Source organism: Conger conger, chromosome 8 (assembly GCF_963514075.1).
Source record: "Conger conger chromosome 8, fConCon1.1, whole genome shotgun sequence".
Taxonomy (NCBI): domain Eukaryota; kingdom Metazoa; phylum Chordata; class Actinopteri; order Anguilliformes; family Congridae; genus Conger; species Conger conger.
Window position 1 is genome coordinate 39979998 of NC_083767.1, and position 18204 is coordinate 39998201.

General features: G+C 44.5%; 1 protein-coding gene across 1 annotated transcript in view; it reads left to right on the forward strand.

Moving 5' to 3' along the window:
- The window catches only part of nav3 (neuron navigator 3), a 173711-nt gene that overhangs the window by 125001 nt on the left and 30506 nt on the right, over positions 1–18204 (forward strand). The window contains exons 13-20 of the mRNA XM_061250656.1: positions 3544–3670; positions 5593–5899; positions 7475–8168; positions 9981–10445; positions 11194–11235; positions 13267–13424; positions 13993–14172; positions 15092–15144. Of these exons, the coding sequence (XP_061106640.1) occupies positions 3544–3670; positions 5593–5899; positions 7475–8168; positions 9981–10445; positions 11194–11235; positions 13267–13424; positions 13993–14172; positions 15092–15144 (2026 nt within the window). The remainder of the gene's footprint in view (positions 1–3543; positions 3671–5592; positions 5900–7474; positions 8169–9980; positions 10446–11193; positions 11236–13266; positions 13425–13992; positions 14173–15091; positions 15145–18204) is intronic.

Genomic DNA, 18204 nt, shown 5'->3' on the forward strand with positions numbered 1-18204 from the left:
TAAGTCAATCTTGTATTTGTTTTTGGAGGTGCCACCGAATTATAACTTGATTACAGATACCGTGTTTCTGATAATAGTGTCTGGAAAATGTATTTACCTTTTTTGGGCCTAGTCTTCTTGGTGACAGCAGATTTCATACGCTAGATTTGATTGGTTGGGACGGGTTTTCACCGCACAGACCTTGTGCCACCCGTCCCCCCCGTTCCCCTCTGGTCCATCCTCATGGGCCTGAAATAAACTGGAATCACTTCCAAAATCACGTGTCACTTATCACCGCCAAGAATGCTAGTACAATTTTAAAACTCTCCCTTAGCTGGCAGTTATCAGGTAATGTTAACAAAACACTGTCCATTTTAAATGTCACAGCTAAATGTTTCTTAGATGTCAGACCTTAAGGCTGAAAAAGAGCCAGCGTTTCCCCACCGTTCATCCTCCAGCTGTATTAACGCGCTGTAATAGTTTTGCCCAGTCGCTGACGTGAGCTGCATTTCTTTATGTAATTCTTGATGGACTTGTGAATGGCAGCTGAAGACTGTTCTTGTGTCCCTACAGCCTACTTACCGTGGTCTAACACTCAAATTAAGCAGCTTGGGGTGTATGGTGGGTAGCTGATCGAGCCAAAGTGCAGTAATTAGTGAGAAAACCTGCATAGCAAGGTCTTCTGGGAACAGTTCCCCATCCCTGTTTTTGATGTGTACATTATTTCCTGGAGCGCACAATTTCATGATTCCTCAGAAGAAGAAACTGTTTATGGTTTAGATTTTTAAGAAAACACATCCCCGCTGAAGTTGGGCAGGATATGGTTAGTTAGTCAGGCCCTTTTTTGTGTGTAGGGCCTTGTTCAGTCTATAAAACTTTATGAACCACAGTGATCGATTCAGTAAAATGCCATTGAATCTTTCCTGTCATAAAGTCAGGAGAAACACTGACCTGTAGCCAGGAGCTGCTGTCGATAGGTAGTGTGGAATAGACAGTTGGAAAGAGCTTATCATTAATTATACATGTTACATTTCAGTTAAAATTTATTAACTTTAGGTACTGGAATTCAGTGGCCTATTTTCCAGTAATAATGGCAAAACATGTCCTGAAGTTTCCCCTTGGGTTATTCTGTTCTATAAAAAAATTAATATAAAAAATATCATGACGTGACAAAATGACAGAATGAGCATTGAACATTGAAAGATGCTATTTTTAGAGACCCTGATGAGAACATTCAGATTTCTCTTCAGCCAAATGTCAGGTTTGAGACGTAATTCATCGGATTCTAGGAAGCTTTGGAGTAGATCTCATTAGTGAATGTGAATCACTCTTAGCTTCTGTCTGCACTCTTGAATTATCTCAGCATGTGGCATGGATTGAGAAAAAAGAAATGAGTATTTGGACATGTAAGGGACAGTCTCTGAAATTGGTCTTTTGTTGAACCGGTCAAACCATGTTATGTTGGAGCTGGTCGGAGCTGGTCAGCCAGCTGCAACAAAACCTAGCATGAGCTGTTTTTTTCAGACGGGTTCTGTTGTGCTTACAATTTTGAAAGCATTGCTAAAATAGTCTTTATCATTTTTGTTGAAGCTGTTTTTCATTGGTAATAATCTCACTGCTTACTTCCACAGAATATTTGTAATCATCATTGCTTTTATCTGTAAATCCGGTTATACGTACAGTAAGGTCTGAGCAGTTAAGCATTTCATATAGACAGCACACACTATGAGACCCTTCATTAACACAGATTAGTCCTGCTATTGACCAGTAAAAAATGCATCCTTGAATTTGCATCACTGCTTGTCAAAGTACACAGTCCCTTCAATCTTTCATCCGTGATTTGGGCCTTTAATAAATATATGGGTTGATAATTGTATAGTATTGTTCTCTTCATTTGCCTTTGACAGCGTACTGTGTCTTTGTGGTTTGTCCTTTGTCTTTGCGGTTAGCGTTTATCGTATTTTATGGAAACGCGTGTGTGTGTGGCTGGGGATAATTCCCTGGCTTTTGTGCTTATTTTCCCATCATCCACCCTGCTGCCATAGTCTCTGAAGCCGAGCGGTGCAGGGTCACACAGACGAACCAATCTCTCCTCTGAGAAACACGATGCTATGGAGGTGGTCACATGCTTACTGGATGTTAATTGAGAGTGAAACGCACAGAGAAAACGCAGAGGCCATTTCTCACTCTCTCTGAAATTCAAATTCAGCATGCTTTATTGGCATGAAATACATTAGTAGTACTAATACATTAGTGAATACTCTCTCTCCCATTCACTCTCTCCCTCTCTCTCTTTCTGTAGTTCTCAGTCTATGTGTGCAGCTTGCTTACGTGTGCTTGTGCATGCGTGTGTATTTGCCTGTCACCCTGGAAACATGTTTATGCCTGTGTGCGTGCACTTAGCTGCCAGTGTTATGGGACTACTGCTAGATTTGAGTGCACTGATCAGAAGCAGTTGAAGAGAGCCATGCATGGCTGGAGTACTAGGGCTCTCTTGGCTTCATTAATTACACAGGATGATGGGAAAGGGACTAACTACATCCCCTTTTGTGTTGAGTGTCCACTGGTTCGCCGTAAGGGTGACTAACCCAACAGCACAACCACTTCAGTGTCAACGAATGCAATGGCATTTTTGAAAACTCCCTAGTGTTTAGGAAGTGGTGAGAAGTTTGCAAAATGTTGTTTGTTACCCACATAGAGGAGAAGAAACCTCTGTCAGCTTGAGCCTGGCTCAAAGAAATGTCATTCTAAGCATAAATAATAAATAGCTAACGGAGACAGGGCGTCGCAGAATCTGCTACATGTCTAGTGAAGGAACCTTATTTTAGGCACAAGATGCTTGAAAATATGCCACATAGACGTTTTCTACTGGGATAAAATGTGTAAAGTGTACGATTAAAAGGTGTAAACTGTACGATTAAAAGGTGTAAAGTGTACGATTACAAGGTGTAAACTGCGTTTCAAGTGGACGCAGTGCAGCTTGCGGTGTGCTGCTGTTGTAGGCTTTAGCGGACGGTGGTCCAAACCGTGGACCGCAGTTTGAGCGCTAGTGGTGTCAGGACTGTTTTGGGTTTGAGGAGGGGGGTGGGGGGTGTGTGTTGCCGGGGCAAGGTTTGCGCTCTGGAGGTGATTCTCGGTGCTTTCGGAAAAGCATCTCGCACACTTCTCTCTCAGCCTCTCGCTCCTCTTCCCTTGCTTCCCTCTGCCTTTCTCCATCCCTCTTTCCTTTCTCGCCCTTTTTCATTTCTCTTTGTCTGCTCTCTCTGTCTCTCTTTCCCTCTCTCTCTCCCTCCACCCGTCTTGCTCTCCCTTCCTCGCTCTCTCTCTTCGGATGTTCGTTAAGGGAGAGGACTTGTACCAAGACACTGAACTCTCTCTCCCTCCCTGTCTCGGTCTTGCTCTGCCTCTCTCTTCCTCTGTCTCTGGGCTGTGTCTCATTGATTTGTGACTGAACGATAGCGTTGGTCTGTCTCTGGGCTGCGTCTCAGTGACTGAACGAGAGCGTTTGGTCTGTCTCTGGGCTGCGTCTCAGTGACTGAACGAGAGCATTGGTCTGTCCCGCAGCTGGGATGACAGCAGTTCTGTCAGCAGTGGACTCAGTGACACCCTGGACAACATCAGCACCGACGACCTCAACACACCCTACTACAGCGGAGTGTCTGCACCGCCCCGCAAGAGCAAGCACTCACAGGTACGCGCGCGCGTGTGAGAGTGTGTGTGTGTGTGCGTTTGTGTGTGTATCTGTGTGTGAGACAAAGTGTGTGCATGTGTGTTTGTCCGTATGTGTGTGTGTGTGTGAGAGAGAGTGTCTGTGTAAGTGTGTGTATGTGTGTGTGTGAGAGTGTTTAAGTGTGTGTGAGAGAGTGTGTGAGAGTGTGAGTTTGCATAAGTGTGTGTGTGAGTGAGTGTGTGTAAGTCTTTGTGTGAGAGAGAGAGTGCGTATGTGTGCATGTTTGTGCCTTTGTGCTTGTGTGTGTGGATAAGAGTGTCTGCCAAATGCCAATAATGTAATGCAATGTAATGTGTGTACATGTGTGAGAGAGTGCCGTTTCTGAGTTAACAGTATTTGTATCCCATACTAATAGCTTTATGTAGCGATTTAGTTTGAATTGTCAATAAATAGTTTTTAATGAAAATGTTTTGTTGAAACAATTCTAATTCATGTATGTATAAGGGAAAAGGATCTACTCATTCCATCAGTTCCACTTTATAATGTACTGTGGAATACCAAGGTCTCTGTTTTGTGGAATTTGGGCTCTTGTATGACTCACACCTCATCACAGGCATTCACAACTCCTCCATTACCACCGGTAATCAAGACCTAAAATTCCAGCCAATTCCCGTAATTTAAATTCTCCACTATGCAGAGGAGCGGGGACCAAACCTTTACCTTCATCTGGGGTCTGAACCGAACGTCTGCGCTGTTCAAAGACGCTCACGGAGGGCTGAAATTTCGCCCTCGCTCCTGTTTAAAATGCGAAAAAGGAGATTTGGCAGCGAACGAGACGGGCTGTGGCTCTTTAGAAACGCTCCTCGGTGAGGTGTGTGTGCAGGGAGCGTGTCAGGGACAGCCAGACGGCACCGTCTGTGTGTGTGCCATGGCGGTGTGTGACACAGCGCTTTTAAAACACGGCAGTGTCATTTACACTGTGACGCGGTGTAAAACCTACTTTGTGCTAATCCCTGCTTTGAGCTATCCTAGGTGTGTATTTCTGAAGTCAGCTCATTCCAATGTTCTCGGGGCAGCGTTGGCCAGTTTGTGTGTCAAAGATGAACGCTTGGGCACTCAGCATGTAGGTTAAGCAAGCTCATTCATCTATGGAAAGCAGGTGGTGTGACCGACTCTGTGACTGTAGCCAACAGAAGATGATTTTCATTACGGTCGCCCTGCTAGTTACTGTCGCTGGCTATAAGGTAGGCTGAGTCAATGTAGTCTAATTTATGCTCACTCTGGAATTCAAATGACCTAAATGCCAAGGTGTAGCATTTCAAAATATGAATTTCTGAACCAGGTCATGTGAGTATGTTTGCGAGGCACTTCCAGTGTGCAATGTGCTCACGGGTGAATTTGTGTGGGTGTTTGCTGCTGGTGCATATGTTTAAATATGTATGTGTATATTTTCTGTATGTTTATGCATGTATGGGATGTAGGTTTTTCTGGCTCTGTGTGTATGTGTGTCTGTGTGTGGGTACACATGTCTGTATGTGTTATGTGGTCTCTGTATAGCCCAGTCTGTGAGTATTTGTACAGTGGTAAAATTCCTGTTGCTTTGGCTCTGTACTCCAGCACAATGAATATTAAGCTTAAAGTGTAGACTTAATTTTTGTTGGAATTACAGGTGTTTTCTCATACATAGTCATTTCAAGTCCTGGAGTACAGTGCCAAAACAGCAGAAATCGGGTCACTGTCCAAATCCTTATTGACCGCGCCGTGTGTATGGTTTTGTACATTTGCATGCGTGTGCCAGCTTATTTCAAAATGAGTGTCCGTTCTGCATTAGAATTTTCAGTTAAGTGAACTTGAGAAGACAGGTTGTTTGCATTAATTATTGTTAACAGCTTGTCTTCTGCGGGTGCGTGGTGTTCATCTTTATCTCCGCCGCTGCCTAACAGCCCAAATCAGACGTCCCGGAGCGCCACTCCCCCGACCATGACATCAGCAGCTGGGACGGAGCTGAGGATCTGAAGAAGCTGGACGACGGTTCGGACGGCGTCATGGACCCCGGCGCCAAGTGGAGACCCTCCTCTTCCTCCTCCCCCTCGTCCTCCTCGGCGGGGCAGTACGAGGACCCTGACAGGACCGGCCAGAGGGGGGGCCTGCCCCTGTCCCACACTGGCTCCTGGAGGAGGGGCATGACCGCACAAGTGGGCATCTCGCCCCCCAGGACCAAGGGCGCCGTCGGGACCCTCAAAAACCCTGGTAGGGGTCTACTCTTTCTAGCACTTCATATTCAGCTACAGCTATATCTGTGGAGGTGGACAGTCTGACAGTAAAAGTCCAGCAATGTGTTTCTTCCAACCCGTGAACTCTAATTAGTTCTACCTCCTGGCTGAAGAACTCTGCTAATTAGCAAATCCAGGTGATTACTTTTTTACTTTACTTTCTGAACCTGGAATTTCCACCTCAGGTAGTTAAATTATAATTAATTTGGTAATGAGAGGTTATTACTGAGTAACTCCAGAGGAGGTAACATGAAACAGTTAGGACCATTTTAATTACACAGTTGCAGAAACGTTTTTGAATATGATATTTACAGTCATGATACACAATCGTCATGACACAACAGATAAACATGTAAATAAAGCCTGTTAATTTCACAATGTGTCTTTGTGATATGGAGCGATTTCATTTTGGTAGGGCAGATGTAAAAGGGTTGGCCTTGTTTCAAATATGTAACAATACTGTTGTTCAATGTTACCTACAATAGAGTTACTCACTTATAACTTCTTTTTACCAAATTAGTTGCTATTTAACGACACAGGTATACCTGCAACTTAATAAAAAGTGTAACCACTCTATCTTAACACGTGAGCTTTGAATCCAAGAAATATAAAATGTGCAGTGCTCAAATAATCCTTGGAAGCTTAATTTGCTTGGCATGTACTTTCCCCACACCTCATTTTCACTCGCCTCTTCAGTGTTAATTTCAGCCTCAAATTGGACATGCTTCAGAACACATTAATATTGTTGCGTGCGTTCGGTTTGGTCTGGTCTGGAGCAGCAGCAGCAGGCGGCTCTAAGCCGCGCGGTGTTTACGGTGCGCTGGTTTTAAGTTTCTTGCCGCGTGCGAGCTTAGCCTTATCTCAGGTAGCTTTGGCCTGCTCAGCAAACGCATGCCGTTCAGCTGGGATTACGGCGGCCATTTTAACACGCTGAGCCCACTGAACAGGAGATCCGCTCCGGCACAGATATTTTAGGCATACCTGCACTGAACCCTGCTGTCGGGGAGGAGCGGGGGAGTCAAACCAGTCCTGAGTGTGCGTTGTTCGCCTCGATATGCCAGGGGTTAAAGTAGGGAACTCTAACTCAAACCCCAGAGGCTTGCTGTGTCTGCTGGTATTTGATGTGTTCCTGCACTTAATTGCTTTCACTGCAAAAAAACAAAACAAAAAAACAAGCGTTTAGGTCATTTAATGTGAATTAAATAATCTCATTATTTCCTCTCAAGTAGAAAATACTAGCTTTTAAGTTTTAAGTGTTTGCTTGACAAGTTAAATTTTTCTTTCCCCGAATCTTGAAATGAGTCAAATTACCTCAGCAATATATTTTTTATTATTTAGCACAAAAGTCATAGAAATAAGATTTTAATGTAAATATAAGACTGAAATACTTGGCTTTTTTGCAGTATTAAGTCACTCACTGGCTAAAGAGTTTGCATATTTAGTTTCCAAGTCCTAAAATGGCTGCCGATTGAAAGGACTCGTGGGCTAAATGATCCAGCAACCTTCCACAAAATGGCCGCCAGCCGTTTAACAGCTCCCTCTGCTCTGGCAGGCAAACCGGAGGACCCGAAGGTCCAGGAGAAAGAGCGGGCCTCGGCCAAGAGCAGCGGGATCCAGCGCTCGCCATCGGACGCGGGGAAGAGCAGCGGCGACGAGGGGAAGAAGCCTCCCTCAGGCATCGGCCGGCCCACCGCCACCATCGCCTCCTTCGGGTTTAAGAAGGCCCCGGGGCCCGTGGGGGCCCTCATCCCCGGCCCCAAGGCCCCCGCGGTGGGGGGGAAGGGCGGGGCCGGAGGGGGAGGCGGCCGGAAGACCAGCCTGGACCTGGACAGCTCGCAGCCGCAGGACGACGCGGCGTTGCTAGGCGGCGGGGCCTCCAGGGCTCCTCCCCCGCAGTACCGTTCCCTCCCCCGGCCCGCAAAGTCTTCCCCTGGGGGGGCCATGGGCCGAGGGGGGGGGCATCGCTCCAGCTCCAGCAGCGTGGACTCCAACGTCAGCGTCAAGTCTGCCGGCAGCGGGGGGGGAGGGGCCAGCTCCAAGCGCAGAGGGGATTCTGGGAAGGTGGGCTCCGGGCGCTCCAGCCCCGTCGGCATCGGCCAATCGGACAAGGAGAAGGTGGGCGTGTCCGACCCGGAGGGGGCGTGTCTCTCCAGCTCGCCCAAAGCCAGCCCCACTTCGTCCGGCCAATCGGGGCTCAGGCAGCCTGGGTCGAAGTACCCCGACATCGCCTCGCCCACCTTCCGCAGGTCAGAGTCAGACACGAGCGCAGCCGGTTTAGCACGATAGCATGAGCGTACGGGAAGGCTTTGTTTTACAGGCTGTCAATTACCTAGTGTTTATTGGGTAAATACCAGCTTCTTGTGGATTTGTTAGGTAACTATTGAATTCAGTAAGTAACATGAAACAAAGTCAGTGGGTACCATGAAACATTCTTTTTACTTCCTATGAAAATACATTTTATAGCCCATTTCATAGTACTTACCTTAAATCAAAATAGTTACCTTATAACTACACGTACAAGTAGCTGGTATTTACCCAGTAAATACTAGGTAATGAATGGCCTGCAAAATAAAGCGTTACCATTTTATTTGACTTTTTTCACCGGTTTCACTTCGAAATGCTGAGAGCATACAGTTTGTGAGATAAAAAAAAAGCTTCCTCCATAATTTTTTTCCCTGTCTTTGTGTTAGTCCTCTATGCGCAGTGTGGGTGATGTAATGCACACATACAGCAGGAACGCGTGGTTGTTATGCCGTAGCGATGTCGAATAATGGCTCATCACCTTGGCTGAAAGCTTTCAGCGGGATGATGTGCAGTAATCACCCTGTTGTCTGTTCCAATCTTCCTCACTTATCTCCGGCACCCACCGCAGAAGCACCATTCACACCGGTCTCAATGGCTTTATTAACAGGCAGCATAATGAAATCTCTTTCACATGACAACGTTAAGTGGATGAATGTGTACATTAGCATGTCACTCTCCTGGACATCTTCCTGTAAAAAAAAAAATAATAATTTCACAGAGACGGAGATGGCACAGATCAGAGCGCCATCTTGTGCTTGTGTTTACCGCATTTAAAAGGCAGGGAGAACTTGGCAAACAAAGCTTTAGAGGATCACAGTTTGTCATTCAGGACGGGAAACCAGACGGGCCAGACCTGATTGAAGCTGACAGGGAGAAAGATATTCTCTGTGTTATATCTGACTCATTGGGTTGAGGAGTTTAAGGTGTCTTGCATTACCGGTAGTGGGGCTGTCAAGCTGTTTGTTCCGCTCTGTGTGTGCGCCTCAGAGAATCGCTTATTAACTCCTCATACGCGTCTGCTGCAATGGACGTGACTTTCACTGTCATAGGTATGACATGGTCTACCCACCACTTCATTTCCAAACTGACACAGCAGTATGTTTACTGCTTCATTCCTACTAAATCTGACCAGGGCTCAATTAGGTTTTGTTTCTTAACACTGTTACATCAGTGGTATTCTTGTCGAGTGAATGAAACAGATAAGGAACAACTGCATAAAAGTATTACTCATAGTTAAGGATAAATTGCCTTGCTGTCTAGGGAAACACAAGTTCAGCTTGTAAATGCGTGAAATTAATCTTTTTAAATTGTGCCAATGGGTGGGGATAATGCAATGCTCATATTTAATATCATCCACCTCGAAGCTTTCAATGAAAGCTAATATAGCCAGTTATACACATACACATTCTCATCTACTTCCAGCGTAATATGAACAATATTATTTCATAACCCAGTGAACAAGACTCAAAAGGTGCCTCCATGTCCATTCTCGTATTGTACCACCGTGCTTTGTATCTGTACGATTGACTGTCATGATTAGCTTTCAACTCCTTACAGAGGATCAAAAATGTGTGTGTGTGTGTGCGTGTGTGTGTGTGTGTGTGCGCGTAGGTGGTTGGTTGGTTGGGTGGATAGCTCTGACACTGTGTCTGTACGAGAAGGAGACGTGTGTGTGTGCGTGTGTGTGTGAGTGTGTGTGAGTGTGTGTGTGTGTGTGTGGGGACATCACTAACACCTTATCTATGTGCTCACAGGTTGTTTGGCACCAAGGCCAGCAGTAAAGCCAGCTCTCCTGGCACCCCTGACTCGGGGAAGTGCCCGTCCGCACTGGGCAGCCCCCACGGCACCCTGGGACGGCAGGCCAGCCTGGACTCGCCCTCCTCCGGCACAGGCAGCCTGGGCAGCGGGCAGGGGGGCGGCACCAGCCCTCTCTACAGCCGGACCCCCGAGCTGGGGGGCGGCGACATCCCCCCGGGGTTCGGCCAATCGCCGGGCTCCAGCTCGGCCTCGGGCCTATCGCACGCCTCCGGGGGCCGGCCCTGGGCCGTCAGCATGAGCGTGTCGTCGGCCGGCAGCAAGGACACGCTGAGCTGTCAGAGCATGACCAGCCTGCACACCAGCTCCGAGTCCATTGACCTGGGCCTCGGTTACCATGGCTCCCTCACCGGCCTGGCCTCGGGGTCAAAGGTCACACGGACCGGCAGTGTCAAGTCTGAGGGGTGAGTGACACTTAGTACACCTGTACCTACCTGTAACTGCATACTGGTACCTGTACCTGTGCATGCTGCCTATTCAAGGACATTTTCCAATTTAATGCTATTGATTGGGTGGAGACTTTAGGTCCATATTATTTTGCATGGTCTGGTATCACTGTGATCCAGCTGTTACCAAGCCAGTTGTGTTATCGTTTTTAAACAAGGCTATTTCTATTTTGATTGTGTCAGGATTCTGGGGACCAGGTTGCTTATTACGGAATTCTTTTAATGAGGTTATAGTATTAATTTTGACCACATTTCCCTTAAGAATTATTGTTTAATTATTGTACCAATCGCGTGGTGTGGGTTTTAAATAACAGCTTGCTATAATCAGATTTTTTTTCAAAAGTAAATGTAACTGTGGAATGTATGTCATTACTTCTACTGTTGTGTGAGACAGAGTTAGGCTCTGAACACAAGTGTGCTGTTGAGAGAAAAGGTCACGTTCTGTCACTGAAAGATGTTTCAGTTGATCCACAATGACTGTTACAAGGCTTAATTTATGCTAGAAATATTAAATACAATGGTGTGAAAGCGGGCTATTGCTCGGTGACCTTTCCTTATCAGTGGGACTGTCATGTGAAAAGCTCCTTAGTGCGTGTATTAGAATCCACTTTAGCCAGTTGAAATGTCAGTTAGATGTGAGCAAAATATCAGTGTTGAAAGGATTTCGAGACTTAATTCCTGCCGCTTGTTCTCGTTATTTAAACAGAATGCCTCTGGACAGGAACACACTCCCAAAGAAGGGACTGAGGTACCTTTACTGTGTCGCACACTTCCTGTTGTGTTCTGCCATTTCCTGTCACGTGAATATTTACTTGAATTCTCCTTATGAATGAGGCATAATTCATAAGGAGAGTTTTTTAAATAGACTTTCTGCCAAAAAATAGTTCTAAATGGAGCCCTCTGATTCCATATCTAGAAGAATCCCATCTACTCCGAGTGTTCTTCATCGGTCAAAACTGTTCTTTGTCTGGGAGCTTTCACACTTCACACCTATGATAGAGGGTTCAATAAAGAACTAAAAACATTCCTCCGTGGAGACAAGAGAAAGAACCCTTTTTCTGGGATTGTATAGTTTGCAATTTAACATTTAACTGTCATTTAAGTGATACTGTCGATGCAGAAATTCACCAACCATAGTTCAGTACAATTCTCTGAAAGCCAGTTTCAGTCTGTTCATGGTGCGGGCCAAATCCCATTTCCCTTTCGCATGTCGAAATCTCACAGAAGCCAGGGTTCCGTCTCTGTAACGAAACGTTCATCGATCACCCAAAGCAGATGTGCTTTAGCCCTCTCTGTGAGCACAAAGGTCCTGGGGACACGTATCTTCGGGCGTCCCAACAGGTGCCTGCTAGATAACAGTGATTAAGTGGCCCTCAGCTGCTATGTCATCTCTCCACCGAGCCTTCCCTGGCAGCGGCCGTTATTTACCCCGGTCACGTACGTGTAGCCCCCCCTGTCTCTAATGGCCACCAGGCTGTCCAAGTCTGCGGGACCGCCAGGGTCAAATTGAGGCTTCAAATTGGAATCCAGTGCAGTCTTTTGGCATCGAGCTCTGATAATAGTAGTTCTGCGAACACAATGAGAAAGCAATATTGGTTTTCTGCCCCAATTCAGTTCAAGAATAGAGCGGACAGAATGCCAATGGCAGATGGTCACAGATGGTCAATAAGAATACCACGCATCTGTATGGAGAGACGATTGCATAGCATAGGTCGTAGCGTTCGACTGAGTGCGGAGAGTTTTCAAATTCATAATTTGAAATTTTTTTTTTCTGCTGTAAATTGTGCGCTGCTGTGTGGGTAACCGTGTGCTTTCCAAAACAATGGGATTTCTGAAGGGAAAGAAGAACAATATAAAGGAAATGCGAGGCCTTTGTCTGTAACAGTGAAGCTCTTTCCCCGAGGAAGGCCCAATTTACCAGACAGATCCCTCCACAATGAGTCAGAATTGCTGAGCTTGCTGTATTTTCCTTTGGAGCGAGGGAGTTTTGCAGCACAAATTGCCTCTTAAAATTACAGTGAAAAAAATATATATCCAGATTGCTTGTGTCACTTCAGTAGCTTAATAAGGTGACTTGCAGAATTTGCAATAAGCCTGAATCTCTCACATTATCGGTATGTGGCACAAAATGAAAATGCAGTGATGAAATGAAAAAGTGACGCGAAGGTGTTTTCATTACCTGAAAGCTAGCATGGAAAATTGAGATGTTTTGTTATTTGGAGATATCTCAAAATGTCATCCAGCTGGCATTTCCTCAAAAACACATTCAATAATAGGCAACTGCAGACCGCAGGGCTCCAACGTGCGGGGTTAAATCAGGTTTTTTCAACTGCACGGCCTCAATTATCTCTCAAAAGTAAAAGTTTAGCTAATTTAACTTCTAATAGCTAATTTAACCTCTGACGTCAAAGTCTTATTGATGGTATATCACTGCTCTTGACACAGAACAGTTTTAGCCAGCTTACTTGCAGTGTCCTTGCACAGCTAAATTTTCTTTTCAACATTGCTTTTTTACATCATTATTCAAAAGGGATGATTTTGATTGTATAGGATCTCTAAAACACCCAACGAAGTAACATAAAATGAAAACTATCTTAGTTTTTCTTTCTTCGATGTCCATTTTAGATGGACGTTTACATTTCTGCTGCATTGTCAAATGTCCTACACAATTTGATGAGATAAGTTTAAACATTATACTGTCATCAAGTGGTAAGTGATGAGATGATTTGCATGTGTCTGTATCAGTCCGCCTGTTTGACCGAGTCTCCCATCCCCCTAGGTACCCCCCCTCGTCCCGACAGACGTCCGACGAGGAGGGCAAAGAGTGGATGAGATCTCACTCCACTGGAGGCTTACAGGACACAGGGAGCCAGTCCCCCCTATCTCCACCTGGGACATCCTGCCCCGGAGTGGGCAAATACCACTACTCCAACCTGGGTGAGTGGGGCAAATATCACTACTCTAACCTGGGTGAGTGGAGCAGGTACCAGTACTCTAACCTGGGTGAGTGGGGCAAATATCACTACTCTAACCTGGGTGAGTGGGGCAGGTACCAGTACTCTAACCTGGGTGAGTGGGGCAAATACCACTACCTTAACCTGGGTGAGTGGGGAAGGTACCAGTACTCCAACCTGGGTGAGTGGGGCAAATACCACTATTCCAACCTGGGTTAAAATAAAAATGTATTTGTATAGCGCATTTCACAAACAGTTGTCACAACTCGCTTCACAGAAAACCCTGGCATAAACCCTCACAAAAGCAAACCTCATTCTCTGAGTGCCTGCCACCCAATTCTCTGCTACTATCTGGGCTAGTGGAAATCTACCACAGTGATGGCTTACATTGAAACCTCTTCTAGAGTGTATCACTAACGACACCTTTGGGACTGATACCACACAAGCCCTTTATTCTGCTTCCTTAGCCTACTGACGAAGCACAAACAACTGCACTTTGGTAGTCTGATGGTCAAGTGATGGGTATTTGTGTTTCTTTCCCTCCCTCACAGTGAGCCCCACCAGCATGCCCCAGTACGGCCGGGCGGGGCCCAGTATGAGTCGCTCTAACAGCATCCCGGCCCACGACTCGTCCCTGGACCTATACGGCCTGGGGGGCAGCGCCACCTCTCTGGAGGACCGGCCCCGGGGCATGAGCCGCTCGGGGTCCCTGAGGGACAGCATGGAGGAAGGTACGAGCGTCCGCTAACTGTCAACTGTCAATTATCAACCTCTAACTGAACTGGCAACTGTCAACTGCCAACTGTCAACCGCTAACCGCTGACTGTCAACCACTAACTGCTAACTGCCAATCGCTAACTGCTTACTGCTAACGCTAACCACTAACTGTCAACCGCTAAGCACCATCTAGTCATCCTACTGCTAACGCCGAACGGTAACGTCAAACGCCATCCGACACGTCTGCACCCGGGTTCTGTAGCTCTACCTCCACAACAGGCAGAGCTGAGCTGTTTTGAATTCAAATACTTTTACTTTTCCCTGCCTTCTTGATTTTCTCAGTTGCACCAGGCAAGATTAATCGAGCACAGAAAAGTATGTGAATTCCAAAACAGTTCCGTATTTGACCTGGTCTGGAGACTTGCAGCGAACTCAGGTTGAGTAGTTGGAAATGACTGGAATTAAAATAGTTGGTTTGGGAATCCAGAGGTCCAGAGCATATCTTGGTGAACTGCTATTAAAATGAAACTGCACTGCGGAGGACTTGAAAGGACCTGGGAATGGAAATGACCTAACTGTCCAAGGTGGCTTTGAAGTGGAGTCTGCATTACCATAGATTCATTTAACCTGCTAATGCTACACCAGCTCTGTTGAGAATTATCTCTTGTGAAAATTAATATCAAATACAGGATAGCTGTCATCATACGGGCTGTGCAGGTGTAGCATGCATTTTAAATGAAGAGTGTTGAATCTCAATGGAATTTTATTTCTAAAAGCTCCTCAAGATTTTGTTTCTAGGCTTGAGTTAGTACTGGCTTACAGTAGCTTAGATTTTATGTTTTTTTCAATAATTTCGGGAAATAGTTTGCCTGCCTTGTATATTTTGGATTTTTGTACTAGCCCTTATTTACTGTATGTTCTCTCTGTCCATAGTTCATGGGTCATCGCTGTCATTGGTCTCCAGTACTTCATCTCTCTACTCGGCGGTGAGTTATATTTAAAATCCAGCTATGGCCAGCTTGAAATGATCAGCTACCAGCTGTTTCAAAACATAGCTTGAGCTGGTCAGCCCCATACTCAACATGGTGTGGTCTGAGAGGGTCAACCATCTACCACCTGTTTCAAAACCTACCGTGAGCATTTTTTTTTCAGCAGGGTATTTAATATTCATTGTGTTTTACTTTTATGTTTTGGTTGGTGGTTAGCAGGCAACAAATGATAATAACAACTGAAAACAAGTTATGACACTAAGTTACCTGACCACCAACTGAGGAGAGCCAGCCTTCTTTCCCACAAACAAAACATGGTGTTTCCAGACATGGCTAACTGTTTAGAGTAGGGCATTCAAAGTTAATGTATTCATGTCATTTGAAATGCTGAACACAGTGGTTCCTAAACTCGGTCCTGGGGGAGTCCTCTGTATGGTGACTTCCGTTCCAACCAGAAGTGCAGCCCCGGGATTTTAACAAGCTGTTATTTTTTATTAAACTGGTGCTTTTCATGCGTATAGGGATTATTTACCCTCTTTAAGATGCAGTATGTCATGAAAACCCATGTTCCCATTGTATTTATTGTGCTATATTTAAAGCTATAAATACAATGTGAACATGGGACTTGTATTCTTAATTGCATGCCTAGCTAATCATGATTTAGTTTAGATGGATTATTTACCCTCTTAAACATGAAAAGCACCTAATTTTAAGAAATAAGAGCTTGTTAAAATCCTGAGATTGCAGTTATTTGTTCTCATTTTGACAATACGCTCAACATTCATGCATGCTAAATGTTCTCCATAGCACGGGAAAATATTTCTCTATACTTCACCGCGGTTATTGTATAATGTAATACATAACAAAGGAATTCATTCATTTATGTCAAATGAAAATAAAACACTGCGGTGTTCTTTAGAAGTACAGGCTTTAAATTTGCCGAAGATTCGTACACTTTTTAATGTTCATGTAGATGAATCTATATATACCCTATGGTTTTGTGGTCTGTGTTATTCCTACGAGTTTAATTTGGCAGAAGAAAACAGCACCACGAGGGTGTCTTATTGCAGTTTTATAAGGAGACTAATGTTCAGCTGTATGTCTACATTGTGGTAATTGTAGTTCCAAGGTCATTGAGTTTAGTCTGAGTTATACTTTAATGCTGCATACAGATGAGGCTAAAAACTATTTGGGGAAGGAAAATAATGTCTGTTATTATGTGGTGCCAGAAAGCACTGATAGTACTTGAGCTAGAAAAAGGTTCATTAGTTGATCCATTCATCCAGCTGAGTAAAAAATTATTTTATTTAAAATGTAAACTATGTAAGTTGCTCTGGATAACTGCACCAATTGAATGTCATTAAAAGAAATATATGAAAAGTTATTAAGAGTATATGATGCTCTGGCCATTTGAATTATCATCTTCAGGTAAGGAAAAATACAATTTTGGGTGAAATTTGTATTTAAATCACATCTTAAACACTGACTAAAGTGGTGAAGTTGTCATATCTTTATTCAGTTCAAAAATTACACCCTTAGAATAGTGCGTCCACAACATTCTTTTCCCCAAATTTTCAGTTGTTCAGTTGAAGTGTTTTTGCCTCAATCCAGTTTTTCTCACTTTGGCAGTTAAAATTCAAATGAGGCAGTTGTGGATTATCAGCATTCAGCCGAGTGCAAATATTAGCCAGGTAAATGTGTGCAAGCATTCTGTTTGCAATAAATAAGGCCAACTGTCACAACGGTTCAGATGAAGGATATCGCAGCCTAGCTTTCGCGTGCAAATCAATTATATACTCTTTCTTCTGCTTTTCAAATAGACCTTTATTTTCATTTAATCTTGTGGGACTGAAGTAAATATATTTTAGCTTAGTCTCTTTCTCCCAATTATTATGAATATTTTAAGGATATTTGTATTCAAGAAACACATTTAAATGTGTTTGTTTTATATCATTTAGACAATAGAAGTAGGTTGAACTTTTTCTTGTACTGTCGACACATTTGCAGTGATGATGTTTAATAATAATTTACCTTGAGTATATTCTTATATTTTTGATTTGCATTTTTCATAATATTTGAGAAATGATATCTTCTGTATTATTAATCAGGGTGTTTGTTGATGCTATATATGTTCACTTCCATCAGGCCTGGAGGTTAAACACACATGAGCAGACAGGGAGCTGTGTTTACTCTTATATTGGAAGGCTGGTCTCAACCAAAGGCAATAGGAGATTCAGAGCAAACATGGCAACCAGTCATCTCTCTCTTTCTCTCTCTCTCTCTCTCTCTCTCTCTCTCTCTCACACACACACTCTCACATACACACATGCAGACACATGTAAGCACTCACATACACTCAATCACAGAACCCACCTTGCCACCTTGTGGTAAAGAAAGACGAAGTGGTCTCACACTGTCATAACACAGCTTATGGTAAATAAAGGCAATCTATCTGTCTCTCTCTCACACATTCACACAAACACACACACACACACACACACACACACGTAAGCACACACACACACTCAATCATAGCTCCCACCTTGCCACCTTGTGGTAAAGAAAGACAAAGTGGTCTCACACACTGTCATAGCACAGCTTATGGTAAAGAGGGACAGATAGATTGCCTTTCTATTGCACACTCACACAAACACACGTGCACACGTAAGCACACACACACTCAATTATAGCACCCACCTTGCCACCTTGTGGTAAAGAAAGATAAAGTGGTCTCACACACTGTCATTACACACCTTATGGTAAAGAAAGGCAATCTCTCTCCCTCTCACCCTCTCTCTATTTGTGTGTCTTCTACACACAGAGAGACTGATATAAAATAACCCACTAACACACAAACAGACATACTCAATCATACCATCCACCTTGCCAACATGTGGCTAACTCTCTCTCTCTCTGTCTCTCTCTCTCCCTCGCTCTCCTTTTCCCTCTCTCTCTCCCTCTGTCCTTCTCTCTCTCTCTCTCTCTCTCTCTCTCTCTCTCTATTTGTGCATTTTCTACTCAGAGAAACTGAGAAAATGAACAGCCTCCCCCGCTCGT